The sequence below is a fragment of the Petromyzon marinus genome, chromosome 23 (assembly GCF_048934315.1).
Source record: "Petromyzon marinus isolate PM22_M1 ecotype Great Lakes invasive population chromosome 23, UKy_Petmar_22M1.pri1.0, whole genome shotgun sequence".
Lineage (NCBI taxonomy): Eukaryota > Metazoa > Chordata > Hyperoartia > Petromyzontiformes > Petromyzontidae > Petromyzon > Petromyzon marinus.
In genome coordinates, this window is record NC_133689.1 from 7,625,564 (window position 1) to 7,645,286 (window position 19,723).

Consider the following 19,723-nt stretch of genomic DNA (forward strand, 5'->3'; position numbering starts at 1 on the left):
CTTCCCATTGATCACAGCTCATTGATTAATAGGTGATTGATGCGGCTAAAGTCGGATGTGCCAGAGACGTGCTCACGTTGTGTGTGGATTTAAAAAAAAAAAAAAACCTGACTCTTAATCGGTCTCCTCCTCTGTCTCTCCAGACTCGCCCTACGACACCAAGGTGTTCGAGAACTGCGAAGATGAAGCACGCTTCGACTCGGTCCGTAACCCAAAACGTCCGGCGGTCTGCGTCGGTGTCCACTCCTCATTTCAAATTTGCAACAAAACAAAAGAAAACCTTCATGAGTTGTTTGAACCTCACTTTGTTTTTTCCCCCACTTCGTTTAACGGCCACTTTTAAAGCGAGCGCAATTAGCGGTCGGTTAATGAAGGCAGCGGTGTGTGGGTGTGTGTACAAACGCGTACCTTGTTTCCTCACTACATGTTTACAACACTGCCTCGGGCATTCATTCATTTGCGGCTACGTTTTTGTAGCAGAGGTGCTAGTCGGGTGCATATACCAATCACTGATAATGTCCATTGTATTAAAATAATGCATACCAATACCCACCAATCACCAGAAAGTGACGGTGACGTCACCACGGCGCCTGTGCCAGGCCAGGTGCACTTTGAGGCCACATGAAGTGTCGAAGGCTCGCTGACGGGAGGGCACGGACAACACCCATGTGCTTTGGGTTGGCTGACTGTGATCACTGGAAGATGCACGCCAGTGGTACGCGCTCCTGTGCCAACTTGCTGGATTTTATCCGCCCCGCGCTCTCCGCTCGTTGTTGTGAGCGTCGCTCCTCCGCCCTCCGTTGTTGTTGGAGGGCGACTGCCTCCAACTGCCCAGTAGCAGCAGCGTACTTCACGAGCCTCATCCATAGTCCTATCGTGACACCGCTGGTGCCAGGTCTTCGGCAGGTCCACTCAAGTCCACACCCTCCCATACCGCATCGGTCCAACTCTTCTCCAGCCCGTGTCAAATGCATATATTTGCATACACACATATTTTAGAGGCTATTAAACTAGTATGCGAATGTAATACATGTGTCATTTAAATGATCACACAATCTACCTCTGGCCTCTCTCTATGTGCTGTGAATGAGGATCGTTGCTCCAAAAAGTAATCTTTATACGCTTTTTATAATTTCAAGGAAGTGCTATTTTGATGAATGTGTTGACAGTTCACGAGAGACTTCCATTGGTTATTGTTCACACGAATAACAACAAATATTGAAATCGATGCAAGAATTCACGAATACAAGTCTCTCTTTAAACGTGTTTATTGGAATACGGCGTCTTGAAAATGTCGAATCAATGTAGACCTTTCAGGATTCGCAGTTGCTCACATTATATATGCCTTTCACGTTGATAAGTCTTCCGGTTATACGCTGCAATTGATAGTAGAACTCCTTGTGATAGCTGCTTAACTGCATACATTAAGACTGGCACATTGGCAAAAGTTAAGTGATGTTTTGCGTTTCCTTCAATGCTACACAGTACCTTACCAAACCATTTTCATCTTCGCTTCCTCACAGGCAACATAACACGTACTGCTCAAACGCATTCATTGTTACCGAACGCCTGCGATGCGCATATATCCAACTGTTATGGGACGCCCATACATTTCTGTAGTATATCAAGCAATGTATGTGTTTTCTAAAAGTACTTTAACCGATGTATAAAAAGTAAAAGCTGCACTCCTGCAATGTCTTGGCCACGCCACTGCTGGCAGAAGGGCTTTCGCTTGTGGGGACTGTCTAGAGCCCCCCCCCCCCCCCCCCCGAGGGGGTATATTTGGCCTACTCTTCCACGCCGGTAAGACCTCATTAGAAATAATTGAGAGTAGCCACACTCTACCCCATCTTTGCGAGTCTTAACTTCAAAGAATGCGTGTACAGTGCAATGTTTTTAGATGTCTGCACAGTGAAACTTGTGGTAAGGGGTGTAAAAAAAAAATGCGTTTAACAGAGATATATTTGCAACTGGAACGGTGCGCGAATTGTTTAAACCAGTTCTACATATCGTCACATTTTTATTGGTGACAAGCCTCGACTGGTTTAACATACACCATGGGCATGCAGCCGCTCCCAATGACATCCCATTTCGATTGCACAACTCGTGGTGATATGAACACACACACACACGTATAACTGTACTATATTCAGACACGCAAGGGTGGAGTCGCCACTTCACAAGTATCTGTGGGGGGGAAGGGGGATGCTCAAAGGCTCAACGTTGTGGGTTGAAGGGGGTACGAGATGGGTGGGTTTCAAAGCTTAGCTGATGCTGCGCGCCTGTCCCAATGACGATAATAAATCAAATGTATAATGCGGCATTCCATCCGAGGAGGATCCCGATGCGCAATGAATGAAAATCAGGAAACAAAAGCAAAACCAGGGGCAACCGACCACACTAAAGAGGGAAGGCCGCTTTAAAGAGCTGGGTTTTCAAAGCAGACTCGAATGCATCTACCGATTTTTTTTTAAGTAAAAGAGAACCGTCTCATCAGTCTGTATGGAGCTGCAGTCGTTGAGGGTCACGGGTGCCTGTGGTCACCAAATAATAAGGGGACCACAGTGCCCTGTTTCAGGACCGCTGTTGCGTCTTGTCTCATCGGTAATTAGCCCGGGTTTAGATCGGAGATGGGTTCCTCAAACGTGTCGACGACGGACGTCGACACGACGTCAATCAAGGTGACTTTGCGGCGTAGATGGTGGAGGCGAAGGCTGAGAGGTGACGGATAACGAGGAAGGGGGGGGCGGACGATGCCGGCGGCGGCGTGTGTGGGTCGAGGCGGTGCAAATCCGGCAGTGGTGTTCACAAAGTGACGACGTGTTTGCGAGACGATTCAAATCGGAGTGTCCCTGCACTTCTCCATTTGAGGAGCAGCACACTGCGCGCCTTCGTGCAGCGTGTGTAACGCGAGCGTTCGAGTCTGGCTCCGATCATATTCTACGTATTGTTAACCACGTGGCCTACACACACACGCGGAAAAATTACGTTTTAAAACCCAAGTAATCTACAGAGTTTTGATTTAAAGCTTTCGTGACTGCAGTAATTCATATCCTTAGTTTTTTCGGTAAAGTCACGTTGAAGGGAAACAACAAAATAATAAAATATATATAAAACAATAAAAAAAATTCTCACGACGTTTCGACCATAACTCAAACGGTCGTCTTCAGGTGTGTTGGTTTGCATAAATTTATTGTTTTATATATATTTTATTATTTTGTTGTTTCCCTTCAACGTGACTTTACCGAAAAAACTAAGAATATAATCTACAGAGCTTTACCTTGCTAATGTAATGTTGGTTTTATATATCCCAGAAAAGAGGGCATGTGGTTAATCGCGCAGGCGTTCATTTCACTGTTAGACTCGGCGAGAGTGCTGTAGTCCTATTATTCTGCCTCTGAGTCTGCACCTCTCATGGGGCTGCCCATGCGTTCACCCACAAGGCGAAGTGGTTTCCTGCCCAAATGTGCATTGAGGCGGCGGAGGACAGCCCTGAGCCAGTAGTGGAAATTCCACATTCCTATGGTGTGGGTGGGGTAAGGCAGGGGCGGGGTGGCGAGTCTGTCCATAGGACAACCACTTAACTTTCCCACAAAGTGGTACTTGTTATATTTTGATTTAAAGCTTTCGTGACTGCAGGAATTCATAACCCAGGAGGGATGTTGGGCCGAGTCAACCCCCAACCAGGATTTGAGCTTGCAACATTTCGATTGGGAGCCGCTCACTCTACCCCTGAGCCGCAGATATGCATTTGGATGCCGCGTATCAAAGACGTATCGTAAATACTGATTTGTCAACCCTACGGATGTTCGCAGTCGGCTGCCGACTTTTAAACCTTTCTCAGCGCAAGCCGATTTCCGCAGCCAAATATCCCGCTTCGTCACAACTCCGCCATGTTTCTCTTCGATGGAATTTCTGTTTTGAAAATTAGCGTGCTGTAAAAGTGTACGCAAAAAAAGACATTGGCAGCCCCCCCACTTAAATTTGTAAGGTTGAGAGTGTGCAATTACATGAAGACCCAAGATTTAAAGAGGACCATTCTACACAGAAACTTATAAAGTCCAGCCACCAGTAGCACTGAACACACATTTAGTCACTCGACTTATGCACTTCACATACAATGGCACCGTTTTTTTTAGGAGGGGGGGGTCTGGAAATGATCCTTTATTACTTTTGAGCGGTGCAGAGGGGGGCGAGGTTAGTGCCGATTGTTGCACCAGTGGGGCAAGTACCACCACCACCACCACCGCCGCCGCCGCCGCACGAGGCGAGCCTCTCCGGTTCGTGCCAAGCCATGCCCCCGAGCAGCTCGAAAAGGCACCACGCAGTTTTATTTTCTCACCGCAGCAGCCGAACCGTGCAGCTGCACGTCGCCACGCGGTCCGGGGCGTTGCGTTGAGCGGTCGGTGACATTTGGCCGCTCCGTCCTCCCGCTCCTTTGCTTGGCCATGAGCCGGAGTCGGCTGGTTTCTCGTGAGGCCAACGCTCCACAGTTTGGTTCTGGCTTGACTCGGAAAAGAAGCGGTGAAAAACCGTGCTGTGGGGGGGGGGTCCGTGCTGGCTCGAGGTGGATGTGCCAATGGAAAAGGGGGGGTGGGTGGTGGTTGTTACAGTATCGTGTACGTATTTTTTTTTTATCTTATTTTGCACCGGATGTAGCCAACCGTGCTCATTGGAATTAAAGGCCACGTTGCATGCCGTCAACAATATATTTAAGAGGATTGTTGAAATCGTTGGGAGGTGCATAACTAAGAAACGGACTAATTGGCACTGCAAACCCTCTGAATTGCAGCCCGCTCTGGCATTGCCCCAGAGCGGCGTGAGGGGTCAAATGCTGCAGGTGGCGGGATCCCCTCCCCGCTCGAAGACATTGATCAGGGACGTCGTTTACCCTATGATTGTGGGACAAATGGCTTTCTTTTGATACAGGGGTTAGGCGTCAACAAGTAAATCCCAGAAGCCACGCTACAGTAGACTTTGGAGAATTTTATTTTTCTACAGCTGACTCACCGTGGCAATGAGAATCCTTAACGTGTCGGTGCCTCATGATATCTGTTTCATGTTTTTTTTTTACGTATCCCAAATTTTAATGCAATGAGGATTGTTACGTTATTTTGTGCCCTCGATGAAACACATCTGGTGGACCACAGCCTGATTTAAATAAAAGTCGAGAATGAACTGTCTTCTCGTGCACATCATTGAGGATCACAATGTCGCTCACGATAGCTTTACATTCCGTGGCATTATTAACGCTCCAAGGCATTTTGCACCTGACGTGTATATGGCCTCTAAACATTGTTTGGTCTTAGTTTTTATCGCAACAAAGCATTTTTTGTTACAGGGAACGGATGCGCGTCGCATTATGACGAGTTCAGTCGTCAAAATAAAAGTTACTAAGCACCATCACAAATAGCATTACATGAATTTCGTATTACATTAAAGCAAAGATTGTATTTTTTACCTAAAAAAAAAATTCATTGTTACCTGAGGCCAACGTGATGACAGTTCAGTCTTGCAAATAAAAAAAAGAGTGGAAATACCTTTGCGACAGCAGAGACGGGGTTATACGCGTCATCTTTCACATTGTTACTGGATTTAAATACCTATCTATACGGAGCTGGGGTTTTTTTGTGTGTCAACATTTCTTTTCGCGAAACTGCAATCCGGGGCGTGACCATGAACTCGCACGCAACAGTGCAGACACACATGGCTGAGCAATGCTAACCCTGGCATGAGTGCCGTCTCTTCACCTGAATTGCCACAGTGGCTGGGACAGCAATTCTGCCCGAACGTTTCCGTGCCGGCGTCGTCATGGACGAACCGATGACAGCCATCGACGAGTTAAACATTTAAACAGTCCGACAAAATGCACTGCACCTTTTCAACGTTCGTATACAAAGACCCGCCCTTCATCACATCTCTTGGAAGATCTGATAGTTTTGTAGTTTTAATGAGTTTGCTTTTTTTTTAGTTTTTGTGTGATGAGCGTCAATGGTGAGTGCAAAGGTTGTGATTCACTTCCGGTCTCTCTTCTCAGCAATACAATCAATCGTAACGATTCAGTCACAACTTGATTTAAAAAAAAAAATCTGTTCTTTTTTTCTTGTCTCGTTGTTACTATTTATTGCATTGCTACACTTTTATTTTACGTGTCATTGTCTACTACACTATAAACTACTATACACGACACTGCTATACACCACTACTATACACTACACGGCTATACACAGACTCTGGCTCTTCCTAGGGAATTCCCAGGCGTTCCCAGGCCAGCCGAGCGACATCGTCCCACCAGCAGCAGCGTGGTCCTGGGCCAGCCCCCCAGGGCCTTCGCCCAGTGGGACGCTGCTGCTGCTGCCTGGTAGAGTTCCAGGGGGAGTCTACCGGGGGGGAGGGGGGGGGGTCATCCTTACCGGGTGCCTGAACCACCTCAACTGGCTACGTTAGCCTAAATGTAACCCGTTAGCTAATGGTTGGAAATATAACGTGCCCAAATTGCACATCACTGAGTCTCGCACAATGCCACCCACACACAATTATTCCGCCTCGTGGTTTCAGATCTTTCTGTTTGTAATATAATAATTGTATCTCCTTTAAGGTACACGTACGCATTTGTGAAAAGTGTGTCATCTGATAAACTTGAAGTGGCTATTTTTATATTATTAAATGGACCCTTAACGCAGGTTTTGTATGGATGCCGCTATTTTGAAGAATTGGGGGATTTATGGATTGATCTTCCAGTCCGGCAATACTAATCGATGTTGATCACAATGGAGATGAAAAACGTTACATTATTATTATTATTAAGGACTAATACAATCTTTGAATTGCGTCCCTCGCATGCCCTTTACTTTCCTTCCACCTTTGGCGCATTTGCGAATTTATCTTCCATTCACCGCACGCGCAAAATTGAGTCGTTTCTCATTGCACACACCCCCTTCACCATCGCGCGCTGTGCGGAAATGGGAGTTTAAGAAGCCCCTGCACTATCGCTAACCTTTAGGGACAACTCCACTGTAGATCCGGTGGAGATTTCCGCATTGCACCTTCTCTCAGCGATTTCGGGCTGCAGGAATTGCCCGTGCTGACTCGTTTGTGAATGCCGCTGCTTCAGGGATGGATCAGAGGGGCTATGGAGACTCCAATGCCCTGCTCCGCCCCTAGTGCGTTGACATTAAAGTTGCAGTGCGCTACGGCTTAATGGCATTCGCAGTGGAATGTTTCCGCGTGCTCTGCCGAAATACTGTTGTTGCTCCAGGGGATGAAAGCGCAGTGCCACTTGTGTGGTGCGAGGATGGGAGAGCTGCACCCGCGTTCAATGAACCCAGGCTCGCTTTCTCGTGAATACACGAGGGTAGAAATTAATGTCTCCTAGGTAGGTAGGTAGGTGAACTCGGCTCAATACCAGTATTGGACATGATGCGTATGTGCCGAGTTTATCAGTTGAGGTGTAGCAATGCCGTCAACTCGTTGAATAAAGTAGATCATGAAGCCAACAAAACGTAATGCATTGAATTGCGTTTGTAACGATTGTTGTTAATTTATACATGCACATATTGTATGTAAAAGTATCGCGTTGCCCGCATAGCCTCCACCATTTACTGAAACGTAAAACAAAAACGATCTATTTTATTCAATCGTACGACGACCCTGAATCGGGACGTGTCTCGGTTTTAGCCTTGGTCACCAGCACTGGGGCAAATGAGAGTCGGCGTCTATGCCGATAGCCCTACCACCCCCCAATGTGCCATGCCTGGCAAAATTTATAACTGTTCTGTATGCCCATGCTAATAAGGCCACGTATATCCTGTCGCATTGGAATGATTGGCCGATTGCTGTCTGAAGGGGGTGTGTTTTGCGTGTACCATTTACATGCTGTAGCCTCCTGTATCTGTACCCGAACGGCCCCAGTACGATCAGAAATGCAAATCCCTTTTGAAATGGTCAGCGTCGTCGGTGATATTCCACCTCGTCGTCGGTGATATTCCACCTCGTCGTCGGTGATATTCCACCTCGTCGTCGGTGATATTCCACCTCGTCGTCGGTGATATTCCACCTCGTCGTCGGTGATATTCCACCTCGTCGTCGGTGACATTACACCTCGTCGTCGGTCCTCCCTCCCCCCTCCGCTGTCTTTCACACCACCGCGCTGTGACCGGTTTGATGGAGCAACACCAAACATTATTTAGAGTTGTGTCTTCACGCACCCTCCCATTTAGCACGGTTGGCTACGTACGGTGCGAAAGAAGTTCAACATATGCTTTGGGTCTTTCCGTAAAGTCACGTAGATAGGTTCAAAGAAAATAACAAAAAACTACGACGTTTCGATCGGCCTGATGACGACCGCTTGCTTTAATACCCTAGAGCTTGCGTTGCGATCGAAACGTAGTTTTTTTGTTATTTTTGTTATTTTCTTTGAACCAATCTACGTGACTTTACTGAAAGACCCAAAGAATATGAATTCCTTCAGTCACGAAACCTTTCAGTCAAGATTTAAGTTCAACATAGATACGTATAGTTTTTTTCCTTTAACTAGGACCACATTCTAACATTGAGGGTCCTTGGCTATAATATCTGGCAGATGAACAGCATTTGTTCAAACAATTCTGATTGCTGATTAAATACTGTATGCCGTCACCAGTCGAGAGCTTGCATGTGTTAAACCGATACGGCTGAAACCATGAACTCCCGGAAGGCCTTGTGGCTGATGGGATGTAAACAAAAAAACCTTGAATTTTTTTTTACGTGAAGGGACAGATTTATAAAGGGGGGTACGCATTGTCTCCGAATTTGATTTGTTTTTCCCCATATTTTGGATTGCCAAGTGTTTTATGGCCATCTTGGTATATAGGTTAACATATTGAAATCTAATAATAAGGTTTTTCCCATTTTTTCTGGCAACAAAACCGAAACCTTTTTACGAGGAATCATGTGTGCATTAACCACAATACTTGTGGTCAAAATGCAAAAAAAACCACTGATTTTATATGCATTGTCCTTGAAACTGATTGGTCCACACCATACCAAAATATAATAATTATTCTTATTATATTAATAATTATTATATTAATATTTCGATTTAAAGCTTTTGTGACTGCAGGGATTCATCTTTCTTGGTTCTTTCGGTAAAGTCACTTAGAAGGGAAATAATAAAATAACAAAACGAAAACATAATCAAATGCATTAATATTAATAATTATTATTATTCTATTTTGGTACTGGAAAAGGAGGTCTAATGATGTAGATGCTTACCCCGAGCCCTCATTACTTTGATAGTGCATTGTCTTTGAGCTGTGTGACGTCTTTTGGCGTCCTCTGGTCTAGCACCAATTGAGACGAGGCTCAAAAGAAAGCCGTCCCTTGGTGTGGACCAATCAGTTTCAAGGACAATGCATCATATTATCATAGTGTTTTTTGTTTGCATTTTGACCACAAGTATTGTGGTTAATGCACACATGATGCCTTGTAAAAAGGTTTCAGTTTTGTTGCCAGAAAAAAGGGGAAAAACCCCATTATTATATTTTGGTACTGGCAAAGGAGGTCTAATGCTGATATTGAAATCGAATTTCCTCTGCAATATAAAAAAAAAACAATAACCATATATATCACACTCTCCAATGAAATAAATTTAATTTTACGTAGTTTGCCAAGCAAACATTGTTATGATTTCCCATATGCCAGTGGGCATTGTGTCACTGTAAAACTTAAGTTATATTCACTCGACTCTTTCCACGTCATTCTACGGCTCAGCACAGCTTATACGCGAATTGTTTATTCTGCATTGTGGACCAAAGGGATCTGCGTTTCACATATCCACGTGATTGAAACGGGAGTTAGCATAGCCACATGATTTCACCACCTCCTATGGTGACATTGCAGTGGTAACACTTGTGCCTCGCAACAAGATGGGCCTGTGTTCGAATCCAGACTCGGGCACCTTTTCTTTGTGGAGTCTGTATGTTCTATTCGTGTTCTGCATGGTTTGTCTCTGGTTTCCTCTTAATACCTACAAAGCCACAAAATTTAACTGGTATTGGGCAAACTTCCCAATGCTGAAAAATGACCTGCACATTACCCTTTTGGATTGGATGTATCAGAATCTCCCCCTGCACCAAACACTTGTCCAGACTCTGTTGAAAAAGAGTTGAGACTGAGCAAGGCTCCTCCTGGATAAACAAGTGTATACATAATAATACTGGTAATGAATTCAATGGACTTAAAAACAATGTCAACAAATTAAAGCATGAACTGCTACTTCAGTGTTAACTCCGAAGATTTTTGTTTTAAGAGACATTGATTTGGTGTTGAGCAAGAAAGCCACTCTGTGTAATTACTTCCATTATTGCTTTTGCAGGTGATTTATTCTGAGTTTTTGCCACCAGTGGGGGCACCCTTGATTTCAAAGTTCGTATGCAATTAGAATCATGCTTACCTTTTGCTTCCTATGTGGAAAATATAGAACCAATTATAATGATAAAAAAACTCCGATAGTCTCAAGGTGGCCGGGTGGCTCAGAAGTTAAGGCACTGAGCCGGGACTGCTGAGGTTCTGGGTTCACATGTTGGTTCATAGCCAGCCCTGATTCATCCATAATCTCAAGTGTAGCGATTTGGATGGTTAATGGCTGCACAAATCATCCAAATATCCAACTTTTATTCTTGCCTCATTCGGCAAAATTGTAGCTCTTGAGGAAAAAAAATAATAATTGTTCGTTTCATTCCCAAGCGACAAACGGTTCTCCTTCTCCGGGTGTGCTGGGATGTGCAATGCTTCTTATTGCAGTGGAGAACATTTAAACCAACTAATAAAGCCCACTGAGCTATATCGCTTTTTCAGAAGCAACCTGGCCACAAATGATCACTCAACAAAGTTGCTTATCAACTTGTGGAAATGTATAGCAGCCAGATACTCAAACGCGTGTTTTTAATACGTGGAGGGGAAAAAAAAAACGGAGGAACCGGAGAGAAATCTACGCGACTACGGGGAGAACACGCAATCTCCGAATGTACAGGCCTCAGGGTCGGGATCGAACCCACGACCTACTGCATACCAGGCAAGGTAGTTAACATCTCGCCACTGTGGTGCCCCTTGAAGGAATCTCATAAGTGGTTTTGTGACGTTGCCTTCGGCAAGCGATTCTATAACTCGGGGTGATGCACTACTCTACGAGAGTTATAAATGGACACCTCGTTTCAATGGATATGACACCAATACAACTAATTTGTAATTCAAATGTTTTTCATGAAAAGCCCAAATTGTCACATTTTAGTGGCAATGGAAATGAACCAAATTCGCACGAGCAACATGACCCAAGTATCTTGCAAGTAAAATATGACTTTTACGTAATGTGTTGGGTATTGAATGTAGCTGTGTGAATGTTTAAAAAAAAACACACCACTGGGAAATATTAATCTGGAATGCCCTGAAGGTTGTTCAATTTTCTACAGTGATTAAACACTTCTTGGAGTCCATATTACAATTTTTTTGGGGAGTTTAGGGTGATAAGCCATGAAGTAACCTGCCTCTCAATGTCAGAAGCCTTTTGGTGTTCATACATTTACAAATAGTGTGTGGGTACATTGTTGATTTCGAGTGATGCAATCGGTTGCATTCTCCACTTGGCTTGAGTGGAGTTTTCCAAAAAAAGAAAATCAGATGGAAACTTTACACCTTAAATATGTACACCTTTAAAAGACGTGTTTTTAATTGTACACTATGTGTTGGTGGATTAAGAACAATGTACATTTTCCAAACTGCTGCCTGTAAACTTCTGCAATCATTTCGACAAGCTGTAAATTACCTGAAATGTGTTTTCAAAAAGGAAATGTGGTCTACTTGCTTTTGCTTGTAGAACCAATAATCCCAGCTCTAAAGCTCAATGGGTGTTACCCTCTGACGTGCCTGCATCTGTGTTTTACCCGTCAAAATTCCATTGTGGGTTTTTTGCATTCACAAACAGAATCCAACCAAGGGCTTTCTTGCGAAGTGGATGTTGTTTGAAGCGTCTTCATCAATCGCACAGTGGAACCGCATTCTCCAACGAATTGGGTCTCCCATGCACCTCCCACTACTGACTATGTTGATTGGGTCATCTTTGGTTTGTGTGGTGCCCCACTACAAATTTGTGTAGTTATCATCTTGTGACCTGCAGTGCCAAATTTGTATATCGTTATACCATTTGTCAAGTGACCAAATCTTGCCAACCTCTGCCTTTTAACATCACCGTGGTATTGGAGTCAATAGCACTGTGATGGTTAGCTGTTGCGGTGTTGTGGTTTAGCGCACTGGATTTGCAATACCGAGGCAGTCGAAACAATGAGCACATTTCACAAATGCCCCTGCCTCTGTGCACCTAGAAGTATATTGGTGGGTATGGCACTCGGTTGACGTGCCAGGCCATGTGTGGTGGGGGTAAAGTGTGGCTCCTCCAGCGTGGAAGAGCAGGATCAAAAATACCGCGGAGAACAACAGCTCTAGAGATGCCCGCTAGCGGAGGCCCCTTCTGCTAGCAGTGGTGCGAGCAAGTCATTGCAGGGCTGCACCTTTGCCGTGCTGATGAAATGTGCACCTGGGTGGTTGCACTGCGCACTGCTTTCCACACTTCATCATCGATTCTTCTCTCGACAAAGGCGCCCTGAAATATACATTAATGTTTATTTGTCGTGCGTAATCCTAACCAGCCACTGGAATTACCAAAAGTCGCACGTTGTTATGACTGCGGTGATGGATGGGAAACATTTGCCAGAAACTTGTTTTGCGTGGTGCGGCGTGAATTGCAAAGTTCAACTTGTCAGCGAGAGCAACTCCCTCGGGGCACGAAATTCTCTTGGCAGTGAGGGTTCTCTCCTCGGATAACCCCGAAATCATGGGAGATTTTAACTAGCTTGCCTGGTATACAGGAGGTCGTGGGTTCGATCCCATCCCTGACGCCTGTATATTTGGAGTTTGCATGTGTCTCTCTCCCCGTGGTCGCATGGATTTTTCTCCTGGGCCCTCCGGTTTGTCCCTCCACATTTTAGAAACGCGCATTGAGAGTATTTTGCTGCTATACATTTGCACGCGATAAGCCACTTTTGCTGAGCTATCATTTATGGCCTCTGAAAAAGAGCTATATAGCGGAGTGGACGTTACCTGGTAAAATTTTAAATAGTTAATGTGTCTATCATTATGAGACCTCCTTTGCCAGTAACAAGATAGAGGAATAGGTTTTACCCTTCAAACTGGCACAAAAACTGACACCCTCAATACTCTGATAGTGCGCTGTTTTTGAGTTGTACGCCTTTTGGCATCTTCTGGTCCAACACCAATGGAGACTAGGCTCTAAGAAAAGACGTCTCGGGTGTGGACCAATCAAATTCAAGGACAGTGCATATTATTATCAGAGTTGTCTTTTTTGTTTGCAATTTGACTGCTTGTGTTGTGGTTATTGCAAACATGATGCCTTGAATAAAGGTGTCAGTTTTTGTGCCAGTTAAAAGGGTAAAACCTATTCCTCTATGTGTCTATCATGCTATGGCAGGCTTTAGTTGGAACCTTCCTTTCCCCCTCCTATAGTTCCAAAGCACCAGCAGAGACGCCAGTTCTCTGGGATGCTCCTAACGAGGGATGTTGACAGCACCAAGATACAATCTTAATGTTGTGCACAGCTTGCTATTTCTCTAGTTGTTCCCCCATTGGGAGATGTTTGATTTGACAGTTTGTGTGTGCGTTCGTGTGTGCGTGTGACCGTGTGTTTGCGGCCGGTTAATGAAATGATGGCACACTGAGCTGCAGTCTCGATGGTCCACATTCAATTCCTTACTGGGCATATCGATGGCATTTGGAACGAGAATCTCAGGAGGTTGGCTCGGCCTAAAATAGTTCATACTTTAAGCTCTTGACTAATGAACAGAGATGGGGAGAGAAATGTGGAAGGGCATGATAGGTGTGTACAAGCAGTATTTACCAAAATATAGTAGCTTAGCTAACACGGAGGTCTGTTTTTCTGTGCGTTTGGGTGGTAGTGTCGCGGTTAGCACACAGCGCTACGAACCCGGCGACCCGGGTTCAATTCCCGCTAACAGCCAACACCAGTGACGATGATCCTTACCAGCCTTGAGCCTCCCTTAGATCTACTCAGCCTCAAATGAGAGCCCTGTGCGATGTATAAACACCGTCACTGGGAAGGCAAAGGCTTGGTACAAATTTCTCTGGAATTAATACACTTGGTTATTTACTCTGCGAATTTATTGATAGACTAGCCACAATATAATTCACAGTACGATTTAGAAGAAAATTGTGCAAAACGTATTATGCAGTGTCTTGGTTAATTGAGGGATGTAGTAAACTAACTCAATCTTATTTATTTCCAAGTGGCACATAGTTACCCACAATTGACAAAATGCACAATAAATATACAATGTTGCTGTACTGCGTTGCAAGGGCTCTCACGGCATTCTGGGAGGGCCCTGACTCCAGGTACCCCATCAGCGGCTGTTTACCGGCCCAAATCATGCTGATGAGGGCCTGTTTACCACCTGCAGGTCATTATAATGCAGAGTAAATATATTCGGATGGCTCTCCACCGCAATATTTTTACCCCCTTGGACTATTTAAATAACCTCGGCGTTATAATTTGATTCCAGTCCCAAACACTTATTTGCCAGTATATACATCTTCGAAGTACAATACAACACCTTTGTGCGTGGAGGGAGGCTACCCAGTTGTGAGACGAAGAGAAGTTAATGGTTTTCCGCCTCCGAGCTGCGAGATTGATTAATGAGGCCTATTAGCTGTGTGGGGACCAGATGGTTCTGTTCTTGTTAAACAACAGAACTGTATCTGCTTATTAAAAATAACATGTCGATATACAGTATATACTTCAAAAATCGCATCGTTACCTTGCGTATTTTCTTTGATGTACAAGTGCCCTCACAGTGACAGGATTTATTTACACTGTTTTTTTTATTTTGTATTTAGGCATTGTATATTGTTCATTTTGTTTATTTTTTACAATAACTTTTAACACGGGTTTCATGTTTAATCATTTAAGTTTTTGTTCTTTTTATCTTAAACATAATAATTCAAAATTTCACGATGCGCTTTTCATCCTAGGATCCCGATGCATTCCCTCCCTGCAATGCCAAATAACTGCTGCCAATGCCGTCGGTCTTGGCCTGTGGCCATCCTTGTGATAGGAGCTGCTTTGCTCAGTTTTCAGTGTAATTTATTAGGTGTAGAGCCCTGTGAGCCATGAGGCTCTTGACTCGGGTGCAACCGCAACAAACAAAAACACGAACAAAGAACATCTTAAAGTGATGACGCGCAACAGAAACATCCAGGAAAAAAACAGTAAAATCTTCCAGAAAAAAGCAACGTACATGAACGCTGTGTGCAAAGATCCCAATGGGATGCAAGTCTAACAATAACAACCATAAGACAATTTAGATAAAGTTCTCAGACTAACTCCGTACTTGACTAAACATGGCTTAACCATACGTTTTCGAAATCACCAAAATAAAGCTATAAAAGCAATGTAACAGTGGTCATAGGAACTGTGATTCAAATTTAACAATAAACGATATACATAATATGTACGACCAAACTTTGCAGCCATAGCTGGCAGCATGAGTCACTCCATAACAGCAGGAGTATCAGTAGGAGCATAAACATTTTTCAATGCTCAATGGGTGTTACCATCTGACGTGCCTGCATCTATGTTTTTTACCCGTCCAAATACCATTGTGGGATTTTTATTCTTAGGCGAATCTGGAAATAGCAGTGTGCACGCATTTGATCTTTCCATTCGCAAACAGAATACGACCAAGGGCTATCTTGCTAAGTGGATGTTCTGTGAAGCTTCCCCATCAGTCACACAGTGGAAACGTGCTTGCCAGCTCACATCAATGTTCTCCAACGAATTGGGTCTCCCGTACACTCCCGCACTGAATGTATTGATTGGGTCATCTTGGCCTGTGTGGTGCTCCACTACAGACTCCGCTAACTCTGCTTGACGTGATGTATCCTTTGTTCCGCAGACCTTTCGCTGGCCGCTGGCTAGCGCAATCAATGGAAGTGAAACCTTGGAAGTCCGAGTTTACAATTACAGTAAGCTGCTCTCTAAAAGGTAGGCCGCATGCACCGGTGGATTTGTGTGTTTGTGTGTGCGAGTGCTCGCATACAATAAAAAGTGAGCAATGGTGTATTGCACTCAGCTGTGCGAACAAGGACGCACGCATGTGTACACGGATGCGTTTGGTGACAATTCACATGAGCAGGTAATTCACGCAATCGTGTGGCTAAGCTGGTCATACTGTCTTGCAAGGTTCAAGTGACCAAAGCCAGCACCCATGCTATTTTGAGTAGGAAAAAACAGTCCATTTATATAGCGTACAAGAAAACTCAACACATTCGTCAATAACACTGCCTTTAAAATAAAAAAAAGATTTCATAACGATCAACGTTTAGGGTAATATGCCTTCTTCATATGTCCATGTGATTATTATAGATAATGCATGTGATAATTATAGAGAATGCATGTGATTATTACAGATAATGCATGTGATTATTACAGATAATGCATGTGATTATTACAGATAATGCATGTGATTATTACAGATAATGCATGTGATTATTACAGATAATGCATGTGATTATTATAGGTAATGCATGTGATTATTACTGATAATGCATGTGATTATTACAGATAATGCATGTGATTATTACAGATAATGCATGTGATTATTACAGGTAATGCATGTGATTATTATAGATAATGCATGTGCTTTTAAGAATGGCCCTTGCCTCAAACGTCACCTCTAACAAAATTTTCCTTCAAGTGTCATTGACAAATGAGATAAAGAAATAAAAAAACAATATTTTTCGTGCACCCACTGCCAACGCGGTATCACAAATTAATAACGCTTTATTATGGAGCATATATCATTGCGCATTTAATTTCCCCCGTTTGGACACGTCACTCCTCAACCCCTCGTTTAAAAAAAAAAATCAAAGTACCTGTGAACGTGCAACAACAGGCGTGTGGTGGGCACAATGAACTTGGGCGTGACACTTACCGGCAAAGCGCTCCTCATTTGCCATGTCGTAGCCTTCGAGGTGTGTTCTCCCACGCGTGTGACATTTGACGTCGAACGCCCTATGGCGTTTCCTTGACGGTTATTGTCAGATAATTTGAATCCGTGTTCTGTGACAGACGTATGACTGTTCCGAGCTGGGTAAAGGGTTTTCCTAGCCCGAGGCTAGGGAGATATCTGAGACTCCTCTCGCCACAGTCTGACCACCCGGGTAACCCCGCTTCCTAAACTTCAAAACCCCCTGGGCCTACGAGTCGCCACTTTGAAATGTTCAATGCTAATCAGGCCGTGAGAGTCCCCTAGTCTGGCTACCACGTAGCTCAATGTACGTCACAGAACCTGAATGCATCGTCTCAGTTAGCCACAGGGGAACTCTGATGCATGCTACCAGCTACTATAGCATAGGATTTAATCCACTCCGTCTTTATACAATATTGAATGGTTTTCTAAACGCACGACCAAATGACCCTGTTGGAGCATAATTCATCCCAGCCTCTCGGTAGCTTGCCTATTTATTTCTGCTGGTGGGATTTTTTTTTCCTACCCAACGGACGCTTCTCAGCAGGTTCAATGTGACATTGGATGCAATGAGGTGAAGTTTGCAGTCACTGTAATGTGGTTTATTGGCTGCGGCCACCTTATATTTTATACCATAATGTAATATTATTAAAGATCAGGATGCTGTCTTCGTGTACTGGAAGTATGCTGGCTCGATTCAGTCTCCAAGCATGGCAGTTGCCAACCATTGGATGAGTTTCACGCAGCAGTATGAATGAGCACACCACAGTTGGTGATGTAAAGTGCGTGTTCTTCCCAGCCTCTTCCGAGATGCCTGGTCAGCAAGGAAAGAGTAGGCTAACAATAACCATAGAGGAGCTCCGCAACGCCCTCGTGTGGAGGCCCTTCTGCCAGCAGTAATGTGAGCAAGCAGTCGGAGTTCCTGCACCTTCACCTTGAATTCAAAAACACAGAACTCACAATATTTTCTGCCATAAATTGAACGTAGAGACCATGAGAAAGGCCACCAGTCGGGCAGTGATAGTGCATGCACTGTGGAGGCGAGAGTTGGAGGGATCGCGCAAATGTGGGCATTGAAGTTGTCACACCATGGCTTGCAAGGAGAGGACAGTACAGCAAGTGGACTAATCACCATCTGTTTCCATCTGTACGGGGGTCGTGTGTTTTGCCCCCTTGTGAGCGTGGATTTTCTAAGGTTTCCTCCCACTCTTGATTTATTGGCTGAAAGCAGCTTGATATAAAAACCCGATGCAGGGCCCTCCTGAAAGAGAGTTCTAGGACTTAGTGTGGGGTCTCCTGGACGGATACTTAAATTATGATTTAATCAAATCATATATTTATACGAGTGGCCTTTCGTGATGAATGTACTACAGATGAATCTTGACTTAAAGCTTTCGTGACTGCAGGCATTCGTATTCTTTGGGTCTTTGGATAAAGTCACGTTTCGATCGCAACACAAGTGGTCGTCATCAGGAAAAGGCAAACTGTTTATAAAGGTTTGAAATGGGCATAGACCAAATGTCAGCAGCATGGGCGGGGCAGCTAATGTTAATGTGAGTGGTGGGCGGCGACCTATCTACGTGACTTTACCAAAAGACCCAAAGAATATGTACTACAGATGCTTTATATTCTTGGTTCTTTCAGTAAAGTCACGTAGAAGGGAAACAATAAAATAAAATGTTTCCCTTCGTGAATTTACCGAAAGAACCAAGAATATGAATCCCTGCAGTCACGAAAGCTTTAAATCAAAATACAGAAGCTATGTTTCATAAATGTGCACGGCATGGTGGCGAGATGTTAACTACCTTGCCTGGCGTACAGGAGGTCGTGGGTTCGATCCTGAACCTGACGCCTGCTGCTGCTGTATATTTGGAGTTTGTGTGTTCTATCTCCCCGTGGTCACGTGGATTTTTCTCCAGGTCCTCTGGTTTTTCTCTCCACGTAAAAAAAAAATGTTTTGAGTACATATATCACTACAATAAATTTCCACATGATAAACGACTTCGTTGAGCTTTCATTTGTGGCCAGGTTGCTTCTGCAAAATAATATATAGCTCCGTGTGCCTTATCGGCTAAAGTAAAAAAAAATGTGTTTTTAGTTTGTGAGGAGTGGGTGGTGGAATGGTTTGCACACTGTTCTCTGATCTCAGGGACCTAACTTCAATTCCTGAATATATCTATATTTTAACCTGTCTTGCACTTCCTCTGCATTAACTCGGCCTTGAATGTGTTTGTATGAGCCCCACGCCAGTCAAGGGGGGTTGCCAAACGACTCAAGCATGGTTCTGATGTTGTGTAATATACGATACAGTGCTGACGTGTTTAAAGCTATTTGTATAAAGGGAACCTAAACCAAGTAATAAACAGAGCAGGTTTAACAGCGTGAAAAACGCTGCACTACGGAAAATAAACTTTAACACACATCCAGTGCAGGAAAGACTCTGGCCCTCCTCTCTGAGCACATTACCGTAACAACTAGTGAAGCATTCAGAGCACATTATTACCTTGCTGGTCTCGTCGAGGAGCGTAAACCATCACGCAAACGCCGGCCATCCTCGCAGCAGCTTTCTGCAAGCCATCGGACAAAGACGGTTACTGCGTGGCGTGCTTTCAGATGCGCTTCTGCTCCAGAAA

General features: G+C 44.3%; 1 protein-coding gene across 5 annotated transcripts in view; it reads left to right on the plus strand.

The window, feature by feature from the left end:
- LOC116945255 (otoferlin-like) overlaps positions 1–19,723 on the plus strand; it is a 203,638-nt gene that overhangs the window by 13,260 nt on the left and 170,655 nt on the right. For all 5 annotated transcript variants that reach the window (XM_076069000.1, XM_076068999.1, XM_032959605.2 and 2 more), the window contains exons 2-3: positions 144–202; positions 16,017–16,105. In XM_076069000.1, coding sequence (XP_075925115.1) covers positions 144–202; positions 16,017–16,105 — 148 coding nt within the window. The remainder of the gene's footprint in view (positions 1–143; positions 203–16,016; positions 16,106–19,723) is intronic.